At 45.7% G+C, this 23,749-nt stretch overlaps 1 protein-coding gene across 1 annotated transcript; it reads right to left on the bottom strand.

Moving 5' to 3' along the window:
- Positions 1–7,326: 7,326 nt before the first annotated feature.
- On the bottom strand, positions 7,327–23,293 carry CDCP2 (CUB domain containing protein 2). Its single transcript, XM_029617659.1, has 6 exons — positions 23,194–23,293; positions 22,237–22,584; positions 12,591–12,932; positions 11,540–11,893; positions 10,360–10,538; positions 7,327–9,359 (listed from the first exon to the last, which is right to left on the bottom strand). Exons 1-6 carry the CDS (start codon positions 23,291–23,293, stop codon positions 9,039–9,041), a joined length of 1,644 nt encoding a protein of 547 aa, XP_029473519.1. The 3' UTR covers positions 7,327–9,038.
- Between the last annotated feature and the right edge of the window lie 456 nt (positions 23,294–23,749).

Below are 23,749 nucleotides of genomic sequence, written 5' to 3'. Positions count from 1 at the left end.
ACAAAAAAACTTAGATTGTAAGCCCTCTGGGGATAGGGAAATACCTACAGTACCTGAATGTAAACTGATGTGATATCTCAGATTGAATGTCAGTATATAAAAATGATAAATAAATAAAAAAAATGCTGGCCTCAGCCCCACCACTTTGAAAACAGGAGCAGGCAGAGCATTTCAGCTCAGCGGTGGATATGTCTTTGCTTTAGTTGGGAAGTGCCTTGGATGTTGTTGTACCCTTAAAAGCCCGACGCGACATGAAGGGGGCAAAGTGTGTGCCCTGGTTTCCTTTTTCTCTTACCCTATTATAAAGGAAGTGTCCGCCAAGCGGCTGGCATAAAGGGTGGTGCTTAGATCAAGAAGCATTGCTATGAAAAGATGCTCAGCTTGCTTATAGAGAGGCCTTGGTTGTTTCTAAAAAGGTCAATTTTTCTTCCCGGCTGCAGGCTGCACTGACAGAACCCCCAGGCAGAACGATAGTAGCCTGAGTTATCAGGTCTGTGCAAATTACTGCTTTAACAAATTAGATGCTTTACAAAAATTAATTACAGTTGTTGATCAGAATACTTGTGATTTGGTAACAATTTGTACTTTCTCCACTGTCCGGGGTAAATTTAGTCAAGTGTCACTTATTGAAGTAGAGAAGATAATGGGTATTCTCATGTCCGATACCTGCCTGTTGGATGCATGCTCAGTTTGGATATTGCAGGCACTCGAAACACATTTTGTTGATTTAAAATGCAATATTGTTAACCTGCCATGATGGAGGATGCTGTGCCTGAGGTATATAAAGAAGCAGTGGTGAGAACAGTTTAAAAAAAAATCATCAACGCTTCCATCTGCAGATTCCGCTAGCTACAGAACATTTCCAATTTATCAACAATTGCAAAAGAATTGGAAAAGGCTGTTCTTATGCAGTTACAGGACTTTTTGGAAGACAACAAGATAGTGCACCCATACCACCATGGGTTCTGCAAGGGCCGTTCTATGGAGAGCTTGTTGGTCTCTTTGATTCGATATTGTGGATCCTTAAGCATGCTGTTATTTTGTTCCCATTAGATATATCTGCCGCCTCTGATTCTGTCAATCATGAAGTGTTATTACAGCGATTTGCTTTTGGTAACAGGTTCACTGTGACTTGTTTCAGTTCCTCTGAATCATCACCTTTTATATATCACTTCTGGCCTGAGTATCTACCTTACATCTTCCTCAGTAAAGACTGAAGAAAATAACTCATTTATAGTCTCTCTGCTATGGTCTTGTCCTCCCTTAGTGACCCTTTCTCCTCTTGATCATCTAATGCTCCTCACAGGCTTTTGGCTTCTAATGTACCTGAAAAAGTTCTTAAAATGAGCTTTTGCTTCCAAGGTAAGCTTCTTTTCAAATTCTCTCTTTGCCGTCCTTATCACTGCTTTGCATCTGACTTGCCAGTGCTTATGCCGCTTTCCCTTTTTATCATTCGGATCCCTTTTCCATTTTTTTGGCTAGAATACCCTCTCTCACTTCACCTTTTAACCATGCTGGTCCGGAGGCCAGTTATTAAAATTGTCGCCATTCTTCTAATAAAGCATATGGGGGACAGACTTAAAGATGTAAATATGTAAACCCTGAACGAAAGGAGAAATATGAGGGAGACATTTCAATACCTTCGAGCAATAAATGCACAGGAGGTGAGCCTTTTTCAACAGAAAAGAGGCTCTGGAATGAGGGGTCATGGGATGAGGGTGAAAGGGGGTAGATTCAGGAGTAATCCAAGGAAATATTTCTTTACTGAATGAATGGTGGATGTATGGAATTGCCTCTCTTTGCAGGTAACGGAAACAAGGACAGTATCAGAATTCAAGGGCGTGCAGGGGGTTTCTGAAGCTAAAGTCAAGGATTTTAGATGCATACACACAAAAGAAAAAAGGGTGAATGATTGAGAAGACCGGTTAGTCTCTAGAGAGACACATATAGATTGGCTTGCTGACACTCTATTGTTAGTATCGTGGTGCCGAATATCTATATTGTATTTTTGACACTGTCCCTTGTTTGTTGGGCTATTTTGCTATGAGACAGGAATGATGAGAAAAACAGGCCTTTGAGGTCTTGAAAGCTTTCTTGTTGTTCCTTGAAAACCTACAAGGATCCCAGTTTTCTCTAGCACCTACTACTACTACTCCTCTACATAGAAATATTTGTAGAAGCATTAGCTTTGAAAATAACATGCATTTGGTCTCTTAGTAGATTTATGATTGACCTGTGTTTGTGTCTCAGCTTTTTGAGCTAAGTTCCACGTACAGAGTCATGGCTATGAGCCATCGATGGTCCCTTCTTGACCTTTTGGCTGTGATTATGAGTCTGTAAAACACAGGGACCTTAACACCTCACCACTTGACCCCAGTGGGGACACCATTAATATAAAGACTATTGTCAAAGCAAGAGGATTACATCTCCTGAAAAAAAAAAAAGAGAATTTGTGTAAATGCTACAAGAGAAGCTTTTACCTTTCTGTCATGATTAATTGACAAATATTATTCACACCTGTAAGACATGATTTATTTCTATGTCACTGAATGAGATGGGAAATAAAAAGGAGTAAATAATTCTCTGTGCTCCTTTGCTGTGGTTCTTTTGCAGGGCAAGCTGCCGCTTGTTAAAGCTACAAGTCGCTGCTCTTTTATTCCTACTTAATGAACTATGAATGGTGACAAACATTTGAAGGAATAAAGAGACGTAGCAGGAAGACAGACAGAAGCACTACAGTGCAGACTGCCTAATGCACACAGTATCGCCTGGCAAACAGACGATCATTCATCAACTTAATGCCAGCTTATCAAACTTGATTGGGAAGCCTTTTTTTCATGTGCCAAGGACATGTTAATACATGTAAGAGGGGAGCTGGGCGCTTATCTTGGCGCTGGGTAGGGTGAGAGCAAATCCACCACCCTCGGACTTTACACCATCACGCTAACCACGCAGAATCCGAATAAGTTCACGACGGGCTGATCCAAAGACTCGGAGGTGGCACTGCCATGCGGGAGATCTCTGCTTCCTGTTTCTCAGGCCGGCCGGGGCTGGGGATGCTGCCGAGTGTTCAGCAGGCCCCTGGGTGTGACTGGGGGAGTCTCAGCCATTATACAATGGTGACCCCTAGTGATTGGGGTGTGGTTAAAATAATAGGGCAATGTCACCGCCCGCCTCTCCTCCTGATACATTTACCATTAAGTAGTTACGAATGAGGACGCATGGCATCCACACTAAAATAATCATAAATTCAGAGTCGCTGACTTACTTGCATAAAAAACCCCATAAAAACTAATATCACATGCAAATCTCTTTTTTGTTGCTGTAAAAGTGTTTTTTTTTCTTACAAGTACTACAGGCGATTTATGACGGTCCCGTCCTCTCCTTAAAGTAAGACTCTGGCAGATCGCATTACATATGCTGTGTTTGTATTATTTCATAGGGGAAGGGGGGTCTCCCTTTATGCCAAAGCTTGGTTATAACACACGAGGGGTTTGTCCTGTGCAGTGACATGAGTCACTCTCTGCTGCACCAAACGTATTTATCAGCTCCCAGTCACTGTTCATGTGTCAGCGAAACACGGTGACCTTGAACGGACCATCGTCTACACAAAGGAAGGCTATTCATTCTGGGTGCGATTCACCCAAAACTCTTTTTGACTTCTGGATGGAAAGTATTGAGCCAAAAAAAATAAAATTATTTGTCGTGACTTGAAAAAACATTATTTAGAGCACACAGAAAGAGAAGCCGGCATAGGTGCCCCATGAATACCCTCCTCTCAGCCCACAAAAACCAAGGGGCCGATGTAGTAAAGTGCGCTAACACGTTTGCAAGCATTATTGTAATCCACTTTGAAATGGCTCCAGCTTGTAAAGATGGAATAGAAGTTCCATATTAAGCTAACACACATTATAAGGGCTGTCAGTGCTAGCAATTTAGGTTGCAAAAGGTTTAATGCAAATGTATTTATTTATGTATTCCTATTAATTGCCTACTTGCCAAGGCTCTAGGCAATTTACAATTTCTACATACAGAATCAAGTTAGTACAATAAAGCAAGGACCACAACAATAACATCCTTTCTAATATAGCAAAACCCTTATCTCATTGATCTCAATAGCAATTAAAATAATTAAAAACATATAAAAAGAGATAAGTAAATTAAAAGCACATAAAAATCTGGTGAAATTAAACAATTGCATGTAGGCAACAACAGTGCAAATGAAAATTAAGATATCTACCAGTAAAGCCCTGTTTAAATAAAAATATTTTTAGAAGGGCTTTAAAAATCCGAGAGCATTCAGTTAGACGCATATTTTTAGTCAGGGTGTTCCACAGTTCATGCGCGGCAATAGAAAATGATTGCTCCCATGTTTCTCCCAAACGGGCATCCTTTAGTGACGGCACATCCAGTAAATTTTTTTAAATGCTGGGCAGATCTTAGTTATCGAGATGGGCTATATACTTTCAGCACAACCTATGCTAACAAGGTAATGAGATGCAAAACCTTGTAAAACAGCTCATTATCTATTAGTGCATAAAAAATAACACGTTATAAAGTTAACATGGATCTGGGTTTTTTAAATGTGTATCTATCAAGTCAGCAACAGAATGAATAGTTATGTAAATAAAGCTGAACTTTGAAAATATGACAACTGATATACTTGCACATACAACCAATATACCAGCAGAAAGTTCTATCACTAATTCATAAAACCCTCTACAATGAAAAGATAGAACGGTTAACCTCAACATTACATTTTCATATCCCTTCAAGAATTACAAGATGCTACCCATACCTTCTCCAAAAATTGCTCATTTAAATAATGCCAGAGAAAGGGCTATTTCCATTGCAGGGCCCCAGCCGTGGAACTCTCTGCCTCAGGAACTAAGGATGGAATCGGACATTAAAATATTTAAAAAGGGTATTAAAACATGGCTATTCACTCAAGCCTTCCCAGAGCTTTAACCTGAGGATTATATTCCCTTTTAATATAAGCACTTAGTTAATTAATTTATCTCTGCTCTTACTGTTCTGCCTCTTTAAATGTTTACATTTTGTTTAATTATTTTAGTATTTTATTTGTTTTACTAGTTTATTATGAAACTCTGTATTTTCTTCTCTCCTTTTAATTTTGGAAACACAAATATTTTTAAAGAATATTTGTTAACTACTGTAAACTGATGTGATATGTTCTCATGAAACTTCGGTATATAAAAAATAAAATAATAATAATAATACAGTGTGCCCATTTTGTTTTCCAAGGGTATAAAATCCCCCCCCCCCCCAACACACACCACATTCACACCAATAAGGTTCCCACACTTTGTGAACATTATACATGAAAGAAAAATAAGATACAACTAATTGGTTTTATCAGATAAAAAACATACAAGGACTTTTTGAGTCTCCTCCAGCGAAAATAATGATAATTAAGAGTCTTGTTTTCTGATTTTTGAGAAGATCCTCTTTTCTCGATAGCTCCAGTGTAGCTAAGTTTTACAGTTCCATCTTCCATTGTTGGAAAGTGGGCAGCTCGCCCCCTTTCCAGTTTAAAAGGATCATCTTCTTAGCAAGTAATAAAGGCATGCAAAAAAATTTCTGATCCCCAGAAGAACGTATGCAAGAAGACGGAAAGAGATGCAAAAGCAGCAAAACATAAGGACCACTCTACACAGTACATTTCAAAATCTTTCCTTTTCTGGAAAAGATTTGTCGCCAGTAAGATCCCAATTTATGGCCTGCAACAAACATTTAACAAAGGTTTCCCACCGATGTATTACATTTAAGACACAAATCAGAATCCCATAACTTCATTTAACCCCCTTCTCTCTGGTGATATACACACGGTGAATGAGTTTGAATTGCATTTCTCTCATAGACGCAGAAAAAAGAGTGCGATAAACCACTTTATGTGCTTTGATGATATTGAAGGCTCACCTAGATCCGCACTCCCAGCAATAGCCAATTTGTCAAGTTGTGGTGAACTTAAATTGTCGTGAATCGAAGTGTGCCATACGGCAAGTTTGGGAATAGTATCACGGGCAGAGTCCTCTGCATCTGTAAATGCTAAAAAGGCAAGGTTGGAAGGGCATAACCTAGCGCACCTGTAAATATCCATAAAAACTATGAGGAAATAATTCCCAATCCTCCCTAAGTTCCTGAAAAGAAAATAGACACAAATTTATCTGGCTCTACTACTCATGCTAAGCGTATTTTAAATCATGTTCTGAAACTCTAGCACATGTCCGCTCATGCGCCTGTACGCGCATGTGTGAGCGCGCTGGTTTTAAAACGAGCCTGCTACTGTAGAAGTTCATGTGTTTTATCGTGAGCTGTTCTTATGTGATGTTTTCTTCTATGCTGTGTGATTTGTTTACCGTGGCCAGTTTTGTGCACTGCCTTGACTGTTAATTCCTCTTCTACCCCTTGCAACAAAGAGACCCTCACCTTCAGCAGCCTCCGGATTGCCTAATGCAGGGTTCTGGCAGCCCTGCTGGGCCTGGAGGAAATTGGGTTCTCTGTAGGTTGTGGTACCGCCGGTTGGAAAGCACAAACTCCACACCTTTTCGTAGATTAAGCAGTACAAAGGAGCCTGGGTAAATACAGGTGCAATCCAGGGTGTGGCTTTCCCTTATAACAAACCTAAAAAAACCTCAAACCCTATTAAAAAATCAAATGAAACAGTTTTTTCTTTATTTTATTAGATTGTTTAATAGTTTGTGTTTGCGTTTACTTCAAGGGACAGCTCTACCACCCATTGGCACTGTAGTTACCCAAGCTCCTTTGCTATTGCTTAATGCTTTCTATTGAGCCAGCAGGAGAATAGTGCAAGGATGTAGCGTTACAAGAGTTTCCCCCGGCATCGCCGTTCCTTCTTCAGACCCAGTTTTGTGTGGCATATCTGTCACACCTTCCTCTGCTTGTGAATCTGAACATTTAGGAGAAGGGAATGACTGCGGCAGTGATGTGGTTTGAAGCCTTGACAACAGAGGTGTCTGCTCTCCTGTTTCAAACTTGCACTAATTCAAAGCCACCTTTCTGTGCAACAAATAAGAGATTTGCTTACCCTAGTTACATCATATTTTCCATCCTGCAAATGTTTCTGTAATAGAACTTAACATTTTGTCACAGGTCTCCACCTCCACCAAGAAGCACTGATTCACAACAAATGGATTTTGTTTCATAGGGCAAGAACAGACCTTCCCGTGGTCCAAAAAACCCCCCTACAACCTACTTGTAATGGTAAAATCTAAATAAGAGCAGGCATAGGAAGCTTTGTTGTCAGTTTTTATTTATTTATTTACAAAATGTATATGCCGCGGATCCAAATAGCTGAGCAGATTACAATTGTACATATATACAAATTCAACATAAATAACAGATAAAACAAATTACATAATGACTAAAAATACACAGGCAAATGCTCAATTTAAAGTTCTTTTATTTTGCCTGGGAATTTCAATGTTAGAACAAAAAACCAGTAGAAAACTGACTTTGATATAATGAACAGGATAAAAATCAGAGGAAACCACTAACGGCGCTGATGAAACACTTCCCAGAGAGCAATGAGGGAAGTGAAATTTTATGAGTAATGTCCGCATAATAAGCAACTGGCACGGTTCATATCAGCCCAGGCTGATAGTGCTGAGATGAGATGCTGTATAAAGACTTCCCAGCCCCATCTCTTTCTGCAGAGACCTCGACAAGTTTCTCTGGATGTAGTTTTCTCACACTCTCATTCAGACCAGGGCTTCCGAAACCTCTTCACAGCCTGTCGGGTTTTCACAATATCCACAACGCATATGCAGGAGATAAACTTGCATATCGTGGAGACTCAGTGCACGTAGATTTTTCTCCTGCATATTCATCGTGGGTATCCTGAAACCCCAGGACAGGTTTGGGGAGCCCCGATTCAGACTGACCTCTTACTGGACGCTCCATATTGAGAAAAAGTTCCCCCACTGTCGGGTTTTAGGCTTCTGAACTCATTATTGTACGCTCGCGGGCTCTCAAGGATACGTTTTCAGTAGTGCGCACACAAAAGCCGCCAGATTTTCAAATATAAGATAAAAACTCAAGATGACGTTGCAGACTGGGTTACTATGAGACTAAATATTTGCCCGTAACTTTACCTATTGCTACACTGGGCGCAAAGCTATTCATGTGCATGGTGTGCTGTTTCCATGCACAGCTTCCTAAAGATTCAGGTTACGCCCTTACATCCTCAACACAGCCTGGAAGTGGCATGTGGGAGGCTTTTCTTTTGTGCAGGTAAATTTATGCCTGTCCTGAAATTTCACACATACTTTTAGGAAACTCTAAATCCACACTGAGTGCCTAGGGCTGTAACTCCGTATTTTATGTGTTTAAATCCTGACTAAGCTTTTGAAAGTTCACTCCTTACTGCGTACCATATAATGCAGGCATAAATGCATTTCAGGTTTTTTTTTAATCTGCTGCCCTAACCAGGGCGCAGCGTGCAACAGGTATACAATATTCAAAATCACAGTACTGAGGAGATCCAGCGATGGACTGGGGAGAGATGCAGTCAGGTAAAGGTGAGAGTTCAAGCTGGGGTGGAACCCGGGAAGAGGCGCAGATTCTTGAATTTCAGGGTCAGAGTTTAGTCCTTAAAAAATGCTCAGCAGTGGGAGGGGAATCCGGTTGGTTGATGGAACAGAGCGGTGCTTCCTAACCCAGTCCTGGGGACACACCTAGTCCCGTCAGGCTTTCAGGACATCCACAATGAGAGATTTGCATACCTGAGAGCTTTTGAGTTGTGGTCACCCTGAGATTGCTATTGATTAGCAGAGGGCGGGGGTAGGAGGGGGAAGGAATGGAATAATTATGTATCAGCTTTCTCTCTTCCACCGCCCCCTCCCCCAAGTAATCCACACTTTCTTTTTCTCCCACCCATCACCATCACCTGTCGTCCCCCCTCACTTCCCCTTCGTCTCTCCCTGACCCCAGCACTCTCCTTGCTCCCTGCCCTATAAGCCTCAGACTCTTCATTGTCCAAAAATATCCACCGGCGGCTAGAGTAGTACCAGCCCGACCACCGCGATCAGCATGAGTATGCCGGCCAGGATGCAGATGCTAATAAACACCAGGTCGCTGCTGTCCTGTCCCTGGTCACCCTCCGCGCCCTCCCTTGATTCTGCATCTTGGTGCTGGGGTTCCACCAGGTTCTCCGCAGCCCGGTTCAGCCGGGCGGGATGGGCGCTTGAGAGGATGTTGACAGCTGCTTCTTTCTTTTTGGGTTCGCACTGTACTTCATACTCGTGAATATCCTGCCGGCCTTCCGCCGAAAAATCAATATACAGGATGCTGACAATTACCGTCGTGTTATTCCTTTTCTGCAAGACAGACAGACAGGTACATTATCGCTTTCATCTGAGAGGAGATGTCCCTCTGCCATCCTTGACCAGCAAGGCGGACCTCTACTGCCCAGACAGTCATCCTGGTGAATAAGCAAGAGAAGAAAAAAGATGTAAAAGGGAAAAAAAAAAGACAGTGAAATGGGTTTCCTGAAACTGCTGAGCGAAAGGATAGATGGAAGAAAGTATTCCTGTCATGCAGCGACTTAAAAATGATTCTGTTCTGATGTTTGTATCCCTCCGGCCTGAAGCAGCTAAATACAATGTTTACATGAAGGGACACACTGCAAGGGGTCCAGGATTAAAATCACATAGTGATGCGTTTCAGCTTCTTGCTTGAGCCCTGGGTACGCTAATTTTGGGATATTTAAGGACGTGTATGCTCACCTTCTTAATAAGCTTTGGCATCCGGAGGATAATATATCTAAGAGCTGGTGAGCAGTGGTATGGATGTTACGCACATTACTGGCTACAAGTAAACACAGGAGGGAAACAAGAGGACTTCACGTAGGGGGTCTGTGGTGACGCTGTTCATAGACTGGGTGGGCCAAAGCGTCTTTTTCTGCCCACAACTTAAACGTTGCAAAGAGCCAGTCTTGATTTTGTACCCTGGCATCCATGGATTTACAATTACAGCTTCCCTCGAGAAGTACAACTGGGGGGAAACCAGGAGTGGCTCAGCCTTCTCCTGATGACTTGGAGACCTCTAATGACCCCTCCCTGAGAACCTAACGGGCCCTTGCTGAGCTTGCATCTCCATGAGCCTGGCTCTCTGCCATCCATCGCCAGTGCCAGATTGCAGGGAGCAGCTGGGTGTTAGTGTTACGTGGGAGGTGCGCGCCTGCTAACCCAAAGACGGCATTTTCTGCAATTGATTGCTGTACGGCCCTACTTCAAGGCACCATATAAATGCCGGTGCGACTCTATGAACATGCACATTGCATTTCTGGAGTAAGACCTCATTACGCTGACCGGTTACCTGGGGTTCCATACCGCAGGTATCGAACCTTGCATAGATTTTGTAGTTCAGCCCGGCCAGCTGCGCAGCGCAGCTGGGGTTCCCCAGGTATATGTTGTGCCTCTGCAGCTGGTGGAGGGCGGATACTGGGATCTGGATGTGAAAGTCCGTCCGTGTGCAACTCACGTTCATCGGAACCACTGTGGGAAGAGAAGGAGAAGAGGCTCAGTATATTTATTGTTATCCACCTAGCACGGCTGGTCTGCTATCGGGGGAAAATAAGCACGTTTAAATAAATAAATACATAAATGAACGAGGAGAGCCTTGTCCCCTCTGATGGAAGTTTCCTGGTGCAGCTCAGGATGTGCTGGGACTAACGCAGGACCCCACTATTGGGTCTCATTACCAGCAGCTTTCTCCAACCACTAGAGAGGGGGACGCCAAGTGACCCGCCAGTCATCATCTTCATCTGTTTGGGATCTTTCCAGAGGGAACTATTATGTCTTCTGGGGAAGGGCGAGATTCGCTTAGAGCACAGAAGGAAGAGAACTTTTTCAGTAACTATTCTGTGACTTTGGAGCAGTTTGTCAGTTGATTTAAAAAAAAGAAGTAGAAGATGAGGACCACATGCGAGGGTGTCTCCCTTTGAAAGAGGAACAATGGATTAAATCACCTGATTAACTCTCAAAGGCAATCATCCTCATGAGGTGAGAGACATCAAACGTCTTGTAGGGCCGCCCTGATGACTCTGCAGCCATGCGCCTGGCCTAAGCTTCTGCTCCCAGAGCTGGCTCAGGAGCAAGGAGAGAGAGTCCATCAAGTGGCCCAGGTTCCAGGTGCAAGGGCACTCAGTTCCAGAGGCAGTCATGGGCTGCGCACCCCCTCCCCCATCCTGGCCAAGGACGGCTGCTGCAACGTGGGCTGGACAGGAGGGCAGGATAAAAATGTGGGGAGAATCCCGGGGATATGCGAATGGAAACCGCAGAAGCTGGTTCAGGCCGACCTTAAAGTCCAAACAAGAAAGAACCCGGCAGGTCCCCCCCCCCAAAAAAAAAAAAAAGATAGGCCCAAACCCTCCTCAAATTATGAGCACCTTTTACATTTCGAATCCTTAGAGGCAATGTTAAAAGTAAATCGTGCGGATAGGAAAGCAAAGGCGAAAGAGTAAAATGAAGCTGAGAACGACTGTAACCTGGCTCACCTCCAATGTATGCCACCGAGAAGCCCTTGCTGGCTGTGTTCCTGTCTGCACTCAGGACCAGCAACAGCTTGTTTCCCCTGGATGTGATGGGGGGAAGGTCCTCTCTGCCGCACCAGCGTCCCAGTAAAGGCGCATTCTCCTGGCCTCCATCGTAGAGCGAGACATGGTCATAATCACATGCGTTTGTCAGGCTACTCCTGTCTTCCAAATCCAGATCTAGGAAGACCATTTGGATCCGAAATCCCACAGGAAGCTCCACAGTCCAGTGGCAATTGATGTTATTGGGGTAAGTGTTTGGATACTGAGGACTGGAGAAATTTCCCTTGACAGCAGTGTACACCTCCTGGCATTCACCTAGTTTGAAGAACGCATGTGTACAAATATTCAGTAACATACTTTCCATTTTAATTCATTTACTGGCAAAGAGAATACAGCATCTATTTAAAGCAGAATATTTGCTCAGGGCATTGCGTCTTCTGCTTCTGAAATTGGTTGGAGACTCCGCTAGTTTTGTCCCAGCAGTTCTACATTTTATTGGCAAATCTAATTTTATCCTATGTACTGGAGTCTCCAGCATATTCATCTACTGAACCGCTATTAAAACTCTATTATGACTCTAGCAATTCTTGGGATATTCCCAGGACCTTTCTGCCGGGAAAGTCAGAGATTAACTGGTATCTAAGGCAAGGGTTCCCGAATCTGGTCCTTAAAGATCAGAAACCAGTCTGATTTTCAGAATTTCCACAATGAATATGCACGACATACATTTGCATACAATGGGTGAATGCATGGAAATATATTCTATGCATGTTCATTGAAGAAATCCTGAAAACCAGACCTTGAGGACTGGATATAGCTTTGTGTAGGAAGCAAATTAGGCAGACTATGAGCTTTACGCTCCTTATCTTGCTGTCATATCCTGTGTTTCTATGAATCAAACAATGGTCTTCTGCTTGGCAGCAGAAGGAACCATTTTGCTGGCTGTGCACTTCCAAATACTCATAGCGCTGTGAATTTTACTTGGAAAATCGGAATGCAAACCTTTTCATACCTGAGTAGAAATAAGCTTTAAAGCCCCTGCCGCCTATGTTGAAGTCTGACTTGAATACCAGTAGCAGCTCATTGGTAGCAGAAACAACGTCCGGGGGTTTGGAACTGCCGCAGTAGTGACTGATATGTCTGTCATTCACACCAGAGCCATCAAAGATGGCTACGTAATCAAAATTACATTCTTCATTGTTCTCCATCTGAAAGTCGGTGAAAACCAGTTTGACCACGGAAGGAGAGGCCACCCTAATAATCCAGCGGCAGTCGGCGTTGTTAGGGTAGTTTTCAGGGTAATCGGGGCTTGTAATCACTCCAGAGAGGCCTGTGAGCACTCCTCCGCACACATCTGCAAAAGAACGCATCCACAACATACAGCGTGAAACATGCAGGAAAGAGAGCTAGAAATATAAGACATTTCAGGTTCGAATGTTTGCTGTCCCGACAGTGGTGAACATCTGCTCCTCGGCAGAAACACAGCATTCAACTTCGAAATGTATTCCTGCTTGGAAAGCTAAGATATGCTGTGTTTTATACACATGGAGTTCAGAATGATAAATATTCATCTTCTTTCTCCTAAATGCCTCCTACAACAGCAATTCTTAAGCAGCTGTAAATATTTTTTTGGTTGAAAGAACTGAAGTCGCCGAGCACCATAGGCATGGTTTACATATTTTGTTCCTCCATCCCTTTTGACTGCAAAAAGGGGGCTAAGCCTGTTCCCTATGGCAGCCTAATTTGCAAATATTTAACAAGTAATATAAGAAAATTATTCCTTACCTGCTAATTTTCGTTCCTGGAGTACCATGGATCAGTCCAGACGGTGGGTTATGTCCCCCGTCCAGCAGATGGAGTCACACAAAGCTTTGGAGGGTGCTGCCTTATAAACCAGTGCACCCTCTAACACTCTTCAGTATAGAGAATATCAGAGCAGAAGACACAGAAGCGGATGGATCAAGAAAACCAAACACGTGTAACTACGAAAAATAGTGCGTATGTAACAAAAACACCAACTGGTGCCACATAGCAAACTTGCAAAAAGAACTATTGAAACAACCCCATAATAGAGAGGAAAGTTGAGCAGTAGACCCCAAAAAAAATCCCCAGAATCCTTAAGGAGGGCGTCTGACTGATCCATGGGACTACAGGAACGAAAATTAGCAAGTAAGGAATAATTTTCTTTTCCCTGTACGTACCAGGATTAGTGCAGACGGTGGGATGTACCAAAGCTTCCCTACGTAGGCTGGGCCCTTGATAGCCCTGCTCGAATGATGTCAGCGCCAAAGTAGCCGAAAGTCAGAGACTGGAGATGCAAACTGTAGTGCCTAGCAAAGGTATGCAACAATTTCCAGGTCGCCGCACAACAGATCTCCTGAGATGAGACGGACTGGTTCTCCGCCCAGGATGCAGCCTGAGACTGAAGAGAATGCGCCCTGTTGCCCAAGAGGGGCTGTCGACCCGCACCTATATATGCTGTCACAATGGCCTCTTTAAGCCAGCGAGCGATCGTTGTCTTCGTAGCCTTGGATCCTTTCTTTGGGCCAAACCAAAGGACAAACAAATGGTACGACAGACGAAAATCATTAGTGACCTCCAGGTAACGAATCAGGATGCGCTTGACATCAAGTTTACGGAGATCTCGTGGATCGTCGGCGGAGAAAGATGGGAGTTCCACAGTCTGATTCAGATGAAATGCAGAAACCACCTTGAGCAGGAACGAGGGCACTGTGCGCAAGGAGTCACCAGAGTCTGTGAAACGGAGGTAAGGCTCTCTGCAGGACAGTGCCTGGAGTTTGGAAACCCAGCGGGCAGAACAAATGGCCCCGAGCAAAACAGTCTTTAGGGTGAGGTCCTTGAGCGTAGCAGCGCGCAAAGGCTCGAAGGGAGGGCCACCCAAAATCCGGAGGACTAAGTTGAGGTTCCAGGAAGGACAAGGAGCCTGAACCGGGGGCCTCAGGTGTTTCACTCCCTTGAGGAACCGGACGATATCCGGGTGAGAGGAAAGCGGGAGTCCCTCCTGGAGATGAACCAGGGATCCAAGGGCAGAAACCTGGACCCTCAGAGAGTTGTAAGCGAGGCCCTTCTCCAGACCTGCCTGGAGGAATGCGAGGATCTGAGGCACTGAAGCCGTCCATGGTCGTGCTGCCTGGGAAGTGCACCAGGTTTCGAAGACCTTGCAAACTCGTATATAAGCGATGGATGTTGAAGTCTTCCTAGCCTTGAGAAGAGTCGAAACGACGGCCTCCGGGTATCCATGGTGTCTCAGTCTATGCCTCTCAAAAGCCAGGCCACAAGACAAAAGCGATCTGCCTAGTTGAAAAATACTGGACCTTGATGAAGTAGGCGCGACAGGTGTCCCAGACGGAGAGGACCATGCACCGCGAAGTTGATCAAGTTCGCGAACCAAGGGCGTCGGTGCCATTCCGGTGCCACCAGAATCACCGGACCTTGGTAGGTCTCTATTCTCCGGAGGACCTTTCCCACTAGGGGCCAAGGTGGGAACACGTAGAGGAGGAGGTGACGTGGCCATGGGAGGACTAGCGCATCCACGCCCTCTGCGCTGTGCTCCCTTCTGTGACTGAAGAACCGCGGTGCCTTTGTATTGTGTAAGGTGGCCATGAGATCCAGACGAGGGGTCCCCCAATGATGATTGAGAAGGTGCATCGCCTCCTCAGAGAGTTCCCACTCCCCAGGATCTAAACGTTGTCGACTTAAGAAGTCTGCCTGAATGTTGTCTACTCTCGCAATGTGGGAGGTCGCCAGTCGAAAGAAATGGACCTCCGCCCATGCCATCAACTTGTCCGTTTCCAACGAGACATGACAACTTCTCGTGCCCCCCTGGTGGTTGATATACGCTACAGTGGTCGCATTGTCCGAGAGAATCCTGACCACCCGATGATGAACGAGGGGAAGGAAGTTTCTCAGTGCCAGACGGACTGCTCTTGTTTCCAAGTGATTGATCGGCCAAGCGGCTTGAGACTTTGTCCACTGCCCCTGAACTGAACTCTTCTGGCACACTGCCCCCCCAGTTGGATAGACTGACATCCGTGGTGACTACCACCCAGTCTGGAATTTCCAAGGGCATTCCCTGAGCCAAGTGGAGTGGGTCGAGCCACCAAAGCAGGCTGTCTCTGGCCTGCTGGGGGAGTGGGAGGATGGTCTGATACTCCTGCGACACCGAAAGAGTAACGCTCTCTGCAGTGGACGAATATGCGCAAATGCCCAGGGTACTAGATCGATAGTGGATGTCATGGATCCCAGAACCTGTAGATAATCCCAGGCTGTGGGAGAGGAGAGGTAAGAGAAGCGCTGAGCCTGCACCAAGAGCGACTGGGCCCGATCTGGTTGCAGGAAGACTTTGCCCATCGCCGTATCGAACCGCGCTCCCAGGAAATCCAGAGACTGTGACGGAATAAGACTGCTCTTGGCGAAGTTGACAACCCAACCGAGGTATTGTAGGAGATGTACAACTCTGTCAACCGCCCTGTGACCCTGATTCAAGGTCTTTGCTCGGATGAGCCAGTCATCCAGATATGGGTGAACCAGAATTCCCTCTCGTTGGAGAGCTGCCGCCACCACCACCATTACTTTCGTGAATGTACGGGAGGCGGTAGCCAAGCCAAAAGGTAGAGCTTGAAACTGAAAATGCTGACCTAGAATCTTGAAGCGGAGGAAACGCTGGTGCACTCTGAGATGGGAATGTGAAGATAAGCCTCCGTCAGATCCAGGGAGGCAAGGAATTCTCTCTGATGCACTGCAGCGATCACCAAGCATAAAGTCTCCATCCTGAAATAAGGGACCTTGAGTGACTTGTTGACCACCTTGAGGTCCAAGATTGGGTGGAAGGATCCCTCCTTTTTGGGGTCCACAAAGTAGACCGAATAATGGCCTGAGCCCACTTCCATGGGCGGTACTGGAAGGATTGCTCCGAGAGCTAGAAGTCTGTTGAGATTCTGTCGTATAATGAGCTGCTTTTGGGGTGGTCCGCAGGGAGAGAAGAGAAATCTGTCTCTTGGGGGTCGAGCAAAATCCAATGCGTAGCCGTGTCTTAGAATGTCTAGGACCCACTGATCCGACATAATCCGGAACCCCTACTCCTAGAAAAGAGAAATCCGTCCCCCGATCCTGGGGGTCGGGGAGTGGGTCAGTCTGGCATCATTGCGAGGACTTGGAGGGAGCCCCTTGAGCCACCCCATCCCTTGCCGGTCTCGGCCTCGAAAGGAACGGGACCAAGACTGAGATTGGGAAGAGGGCGTCCGAGGCATCGTCTGTCTAGTGGTGCGGAAACAGTGTTGACCACGGAACCGGCTTCTGGAGTCACTGAACGATCTCGAGGCCGATCTTCTGGATGTCGATGTACTGTATTCTCTCTGAGGGACTTGATAATCTGGTCCAAATCATCACCAAAAAGGACTTTCCCTTTAAACAGAAGAGATCCCAACTGCATCTTGGATGAGGAATCTGCCGACCAGTTTCGGAGCCAGAGGAGACGGCGGGCTGAGACTGCCGAGACCATTGATCTGGCTAGAACTCTGAGGAGGTCATACAGGGCATCTGATCCATAGGCTATTACGGTCTACAGACAGTCTGCCTGTCTTGCTTCCTCCAGCGGTAGCTCCTGTGAGGTAAGGAGCTGCTGTACCCAGCGAAGTCCCGCAATTTGCACAAGTGAGCTACAGATGGTCGCCCGGACTCCCAGCGCGGAAACCTCAAACACCCTTTTGAGATAGACTTCTAGCTTCCTGTCCTGCAGATCTCGCAGAGCCGTGTCTCCCGTCACCGGAATGGTCGTACGCTTCGTGACAGCCGAAACTGCGGAGTCGACCTTTGGGACCTTAAGTAGTTCTATGAAGTCCTCAGGGAGAGGGTATAGTTTGTCCATTGCCCTGCTGACCTTCAGTGAGGCTTCGGGCGAATCTCATTCCCTAGCCAACAACTGAAGGAAGGTAGGATGGGTAGGAAAAGCCCTGGTCGGAGGGTGGAGACCCGCCAGCACTGGGTCTCCCTTCTTCCCCGAAGTAGTGGGGCCAGGCGGATCCTTGGGGGCCTCAATGTCCAGTTCTTGTAGGATATGTGGGATAAGGGTGACCAACTCGTCTTTCTGATCATTCAATGCAGGGTCTGGCACCAAGTCTACCCCTCCCGTAGAGGGGAGAGCCAGATGCACCCGGGAGGGCCCCTGAGGGGCCCCCGGTGCCCCCCCAACTGGGAACTCTACTCTCTGGGGGACTCCCACAGGAGGAGGATCAGCTGCCCTGAATATTTTGGGAAGCGGCGGCCCTGTTGCGGAATCTGGGGGCTGGGACATTCTGGCCAGATATGCATTGTGCATGTGGAGCACAAAGTCTGTGGAAAACGGAGGCGGGCCCAGGGGGGGCAAAGCAGGTCCCCAGAGGCGGAACGGGTGTTAAAACCGGCGGTAAAAGTGCAGAACCATCTTCCGAACCCTCTCCTGAGAGCGGCGGTGCAGCTGGCTCTGAATCCAAAATGGCCACTGTCCCGTGCTAAGCGGAATCGGAGCCGGCCTCTGCCTCTGCAGGTGCGCTTGGACGCGCGAAACAGAACGTCCCGTTGGCTGCGAGGCGCACGCGTGTTATAAAATCCAGGGTCGGCGCGCACAAGGGGGTGCACAATTGTGCACCTTGCGCATGCCGAGCCCGCGCCTAGCCGTACAGCCTTCCCCCGTTCCCTTACCCCCCACCCCACCTTCCCTTCCCCTACCTCCCCCACCCTTTCCCCCCTACCTTTTTTGATGTTTTCTTTTTGTTTCAAAACTTACTTCAGCCCTGGGGCTGAAGTAAGTTGCGCCGACTGTCGGCGTGCAATCCCTGGCACAGCAGCAAATATGGCCGCTGTGCCGGGAGCCTGACCCCGCCCCTCCCCTGCCCCTTCCCTGCCCCTTTTTGCAAGCCCCAGGACATACACGCGTCCCGGGGCTTTACGCGCGTCGCCTGGCCTTTTAAAAATAGTCCCGGCATGCATAACCCTTTTAAAATCCGGCCCACACCTCGTACTAGCAGAATCTATCACCTTGGTTACATTTAGTTATTTATTTGCATTTATGTGCCACTGCTACTAAAGCCTGCAGCAGCTCACAAGATGAACATACACAATAAAACGCATTATTAAAATAACAGTCAATATGCACCAAAAGTAAAAAAAAAAGTAAATATAATATATCTAATCATACAAACAAGCAAGATATGAACTAAAATAATAAAACGAAATAAAAATCAGATAAAATTCAGTTCAGAACTAAAATTTCATAAATAAGTTCTTAGTAAGAACAAATAAGATCAGTGGGACATGCTTAAATGTACATCAAGCAAAAGTGCAGAACAGAGGCAGACCCTCACCAATTACAGAATAAAGCACCACAAATTAAAACCATCAATATGCAGGCAAAAAGTGGGATGGAAAGCTCCAAGAAGACTATTTCTGTCTACAGTGTAACAATGTAAAAAAAAGAATCAGCATTACTCATAAAACAAATAATAAAATCAAGAAACATAAAAGCATTAATTATAATAATAAAACCATACTAGTAAAATAATACATATTTCAAAACTACTGACAAATAGAATATCTAGTAATTAAAGTCATATACATTTTTTTTTAATTTCCCAAACACCAATAAAATATTTCAAAACAAAAGACACGTCAAATAACACCCAATAATTAAATAATAAGGATAAAAAAAAGCCCCTACTGTCTGTACCTGGGAACTCTTGATTTCCTGTCACCCTGAGATTGTCGAGGATTAAGAAGCTAGGAAGGCTAGGGGGGAGCCAGTGAGACTGTGTGTGTGAGGGAGCCAGTGAGAGTGAGTGCATGTGTGTATGTATATGTGTGGGAGCCAGTGGGAGTGAAGGTGTGTGTGTCTGTATGTGTGAGAGGGAGCCAGTGAGGCTGTATGTGTGTGTGTGAGAGGGAGCCAGTGAGAGGGAGAAACACACACACTCAATCCCATTCATTCTCCCACTGCTCCTCTACACCCAGAACAAGCTTCCATTCATGCTCACACCCACAAATAGACCCCAGGCAGGCATCCACATTCTCTCTCTCTCTCTCACACACACACAGACTCCTAGGCAGGCTTCCATTCATGCTCACACCCACAAGTAGACCCCAGGCAGGCATCCATATTCTCTCTCTCTCTCTCTCACACACACACACACACACACACACACACAGACCCCCAGGCAGGCTCCCATTCATGCTTACACCCACAAATAGACCCCAGGCAGGCATCCACATTCTCTCTCTCTCTCACACACACACACACAGACCCCTAGGCAGGCTTCTATTTATGCTCACACCCACAAATAGACCCCAGGCAGGCATCCACATTCTCTCGCTCTCTCTCACACACACACAGACCCCTAGGCAGGCTTCCATTCATGCTCACACCCACAAATAGACCCCAGGCAGGCATCCACATTCTCTTTCTCTCTCTCTCTCTCTCTCACACACACACACACACACACACACACACACACACACACACACACACACATACACACAGACCCCTAGGCAGGCTTCCATTTATGCTCACACCCACAAATAGACCCCAGGCAGGCATCCACATTCTCTCTCTCTCTCTCACACACACACAGACCCCTAGGCAGGCTTCCATTCATGCTCACACCCACAAATAGACCCCAGGCAGGCATCCACACACTCTCTCTCTCTCTCTCACACACACACAGACCCCCAGGCAGGCTTCCATTCATGCTCACACCCACAAATAGACCCCAGGCAGGCATCCACACTCTCTCTCTCTCTCTCTCTCTCTCACACACACACACACCCAGGCAGGCTTCCATTCATTCACAGGCATGCACACACTAAAGGCAGGCCCACCCTCTTTCTTTTTCTGGCAGCCTCAGAGCTTCTGTCAGTTCCTTGCTGCCACTGTCACTGCTGCAGTGTGCCTGTTGGGGAGGAGCTGAGCTGATTGCTGCCTCCTCTGTGCAGGCCCCGCGGTATCAAAACGTCAGGGGGATAGCACTGACTCCATACTAATCTCGTGCATTGCAAAATCAGCATAGAGAAAGTGCTACCCCCCTGAGTTTTTAAATCCTTGGGGCCAGCATAGCTGATGAGAAGAGCACACTCCTCTGCTTGGCCGCCGGTGGGATGGGACCACCGGCGGCCACATGGACTTCCATATGTCATCCATCAGCGTCCTCCTGCACCTGGGGGCCATTGGCCCCCGCCCTTCCTCAGTACTCCACTGAGTTAATGCCTTTATTAGCATGGAGTTTCCATGCGAGGCGTTAAGGAAGATGCACAGTTTTGCACGCACATTTTTTTGTGCTCAGAACTCCTTGCTGCTTCAGGAGTAACATTTGCACACAAAAAAGTGTACGCACAGTTGAGGATAAAACTGTGCCTTCTGCTGGGCACGCCTCACTACATTGGCCTGAAGGTTAGGTGCTCCTGCCTGGCTTCCTCATCCGATTTTTGAAGAAAGCTCGCTATTAACGAGTGGTCTGTTCCTCCTTTCTGACTTTGGCCTAGAATCACCAAGAATAAAGGATTCATCTCCCGTGAGACAGAACCGTGTAACTTGAAATAAATCCTTTTTCCTTCCGTAGATGAATTAAATTTTACAGGGATAATGGCTGCATCTTCCAACAGGTTCACATAGCCATGCAAGCTTTCCAGTCTAGTCATTCATGAACGATGGCTATTTCTGCCATTCTTTAAAAAATCAAATGTTAAGTATCGTTGTTCTGATGGATTATCCCTGCTTTAAAGGACTAAAAAAAATGATGTAAGTGGTCATGTTCCCTCTGGTGTGTAGTCCTATGTATGCCCGGAAAGATAAAATCCCTTTCTAATAAAAATAGTATTTTCCCAGTGCTTCAGGATTAACTACCAGGTGTCCTCTAACTTTCTCTTGTCAGTCTATCGGGGATTCACTGTGGGCTGTCGGTTCTGCTTGGACTGCTCAACAGGAACTTGGAGCTATACCAAGAAGGGAATGTCCTCGTCATGCACGCCAAGCCTTGAACCACAGAGAAAATAACTTTTGTTATTAATGTTTTATCAACTAGTAATGTAGCGTTTCCTTCTAAGGATGAAGAGAGCTATGTTTCAGCATCATTTATCCTCAGGAGATCTTTAAGCCTTTGTTGGAGTCAGTGACAAAGAGGACTCCAAAGCTAATCACTTTAGATTGAAAGTCTACTGAGGTCAAATCTGAAGCAAGACGGGACCAGTGTGCTCTTGAAAGCTTTCGTACTGCAACATCTTAGTCCATATAAAGTTATTATGCGCTACAAAGAATTCCAAATGAATGAGGCATCAGATGTTTGGCTTTAAAGTGTAAGCACATGCCCTGAGACGGGACGGATTTTATAGTGGTGGTATGGGAAAATGCCATCTGAAACAGAAACCTGCACCCCTAGTTCCAAAACCCGTTGTCCTGAGATGAAGCAGTGTTGGTACAATAGTTCTGAAAGAGAGTCCAGAACAATGGGTCTTCAGGAAAACCATTCATACTCCCTTTAGCTCTCCTAGTTGGTATCCCTAACAGTGCACCAGTTCCACCAGTTACTTCCCTAAGTCGAGAATGTGATCTAGAGCCCTTTACATAACCCCTACTGCTAAGACTTTGAATCCCTGTAGCACAGAGCATGCCTAACCTTTTCGGTATACAGCGAAGAAGCCTTTGCTTGCCACGTGCCTATCTGAGTGGAAGATAATGGCCATGACGTGCCAGGAGGACGTGAATTGTGGGGGTAAAGCTGTGCCACAAAATTTCCCCAGGAGATTTCCCTCATCCTCGGAAACCCCGTTGTAGATTTTGATGTAGTCAAAGTCGCAGGCGCCGTGATACTCCAGGTCAAAGTGGTGGAAGGTAAGTAACACCGATGATCCCTCGGCAACAACTAGGAGCCACCTGCAGTCCGTGTTGTAGGGGTATAAGCCTGGGAAATTAGGGCTGGAGAAGTTGCCTGATAGTGCTGAGAGAACTCCGCCACACTTAACACCTGCAGAAGGCAAAAACAATTAAAATAATCATTAATCTCCACAGTTCTTAGCAATATAAATTACTGCTTTATTAAACCAAGAGTATGAAGTCATGGCCGGATTTAGGCATAAGCAACATAGACACGGGCCTAGGTTACCAAATTCTGAAGGCACCCAAAAACTAGGACTACCCCTGCTGCTTTCTGATTTCTATGGGGCAAAAGCCTTCATCCCCAATCCTCTGCCTATGAGCACCATCATCCTAAATTCGGCCCTATATGTAGACACGGTGCTGAATACGGTTATATTCTTGGTTACAGCATCTGCATCTGCTTGCTCCAGTATTTCAGCCTCCAAGCGTTGCAGGTCATACAGTCAGCTGCTTCATTACTCACCCTCTAGAGCCAGGGTGCTCCCCCAAGACTACTCACCGTGTGCTTCTCCCCTCCACAGCTTCTCTAGCCTCCCATAGGCCTGCATATGTTGCTCTTCCCACCCCCTTCTGTGAAGGGCCAGAGCTTCTCCTTCTTGCAACAGTGCTGTTTGCTGCTGCTGGCCACTTCCTTCCTGCCATTACTCTCTCTTCCTCTTCCTTTCTTTCCTCTCCCTCCTCCATCCTTCCTTCTCACTTTTGCTTTCATCCTCTTTGCTAGCTTCCCCCTTCCTCACTTTCACTCTCTCCTCCCAGTCCCCTTTTGCCTTTTCCTTATCTTCCTTTCCTTGTCTCATTTCCAGCCTTGTAAATGTATTTATTTAGAAAAATGATATAACACCTATCTAATTGCTAGGTGGTTTACAATAAACAATCATAATAAATAAGACATATATCCATGACAATTGGCACACAATAAAAAAAATAAAGCATAACATGACAAAATAGCATAAAACATAAAATGAATTTAAAAAAAACAAAACAATTTCAAAGGGAAACCTTTGATTACCATTTACCTGCTTTATTAATCCAAATATGGCACCATTTCTTTAATTAAAATTGTACTGCAAATTAATCCAAATGCCAGCCCCATCCCTAAACACTGACAAAAATATCACATGCAGTAAACCATATGGCCCCCTCATAAAAAAAACAAGAATACGATCATGTTAGGTCATATGCCTGGTTAAATAAAAAGGTTTTTACCAATTTCCTAAACTTTAGAAGAGAGGTCTACCTCTTAACTTCAACAG

The sequence above is a fragment of the Rhinatrema bivittatum genome, chromosome 10 (genome assembly GCF_901001135.1).
Source record: "Rhinatrema bivittatum chromosome 10, aRhiBiv1.1, whole genome shotgun sequence".
NCBI lineage: Eukaryota > Metazoa > Chordata > Amphibia > Gymnophiona > Rhinatrematidae > Rhinatrema > Rhinatrema bivittatum.
The sequence above is the reverse complement of the archived record's forward strand: the minus strand, read 5'-3'. Positions and strand labels throughout refer to the sequence as shown.

What these genes read in the sequence shown, in the direction of transcription:
- CDCP2 (XM_029617659.1), bottom strand. Translation starts at nt 23,293, where the DNA reads ATGAGACAAGGAAAGGAAGATAAGGAAAAGGCAAAAGGGGACTGGGAG. An exon ending in CTTCGCTGTATACCGAAAAG is followed by an intron (nt 12,933 to 22,236) that starts GTTAGGCATGCT and finishes GTTCTTTTGCAG; the next exon opens with ATGTGTGCGGAGGAGTGCTC. An exon ending in CTCGGTGGCATACATTGGAG is followed by an intron (nt 10,539 to 11,539) that starts GTGAGCCAGGTT and finishes CTCTTCCCACAG; the next exon opens with TGGTTCCGATGAACGTGAGT.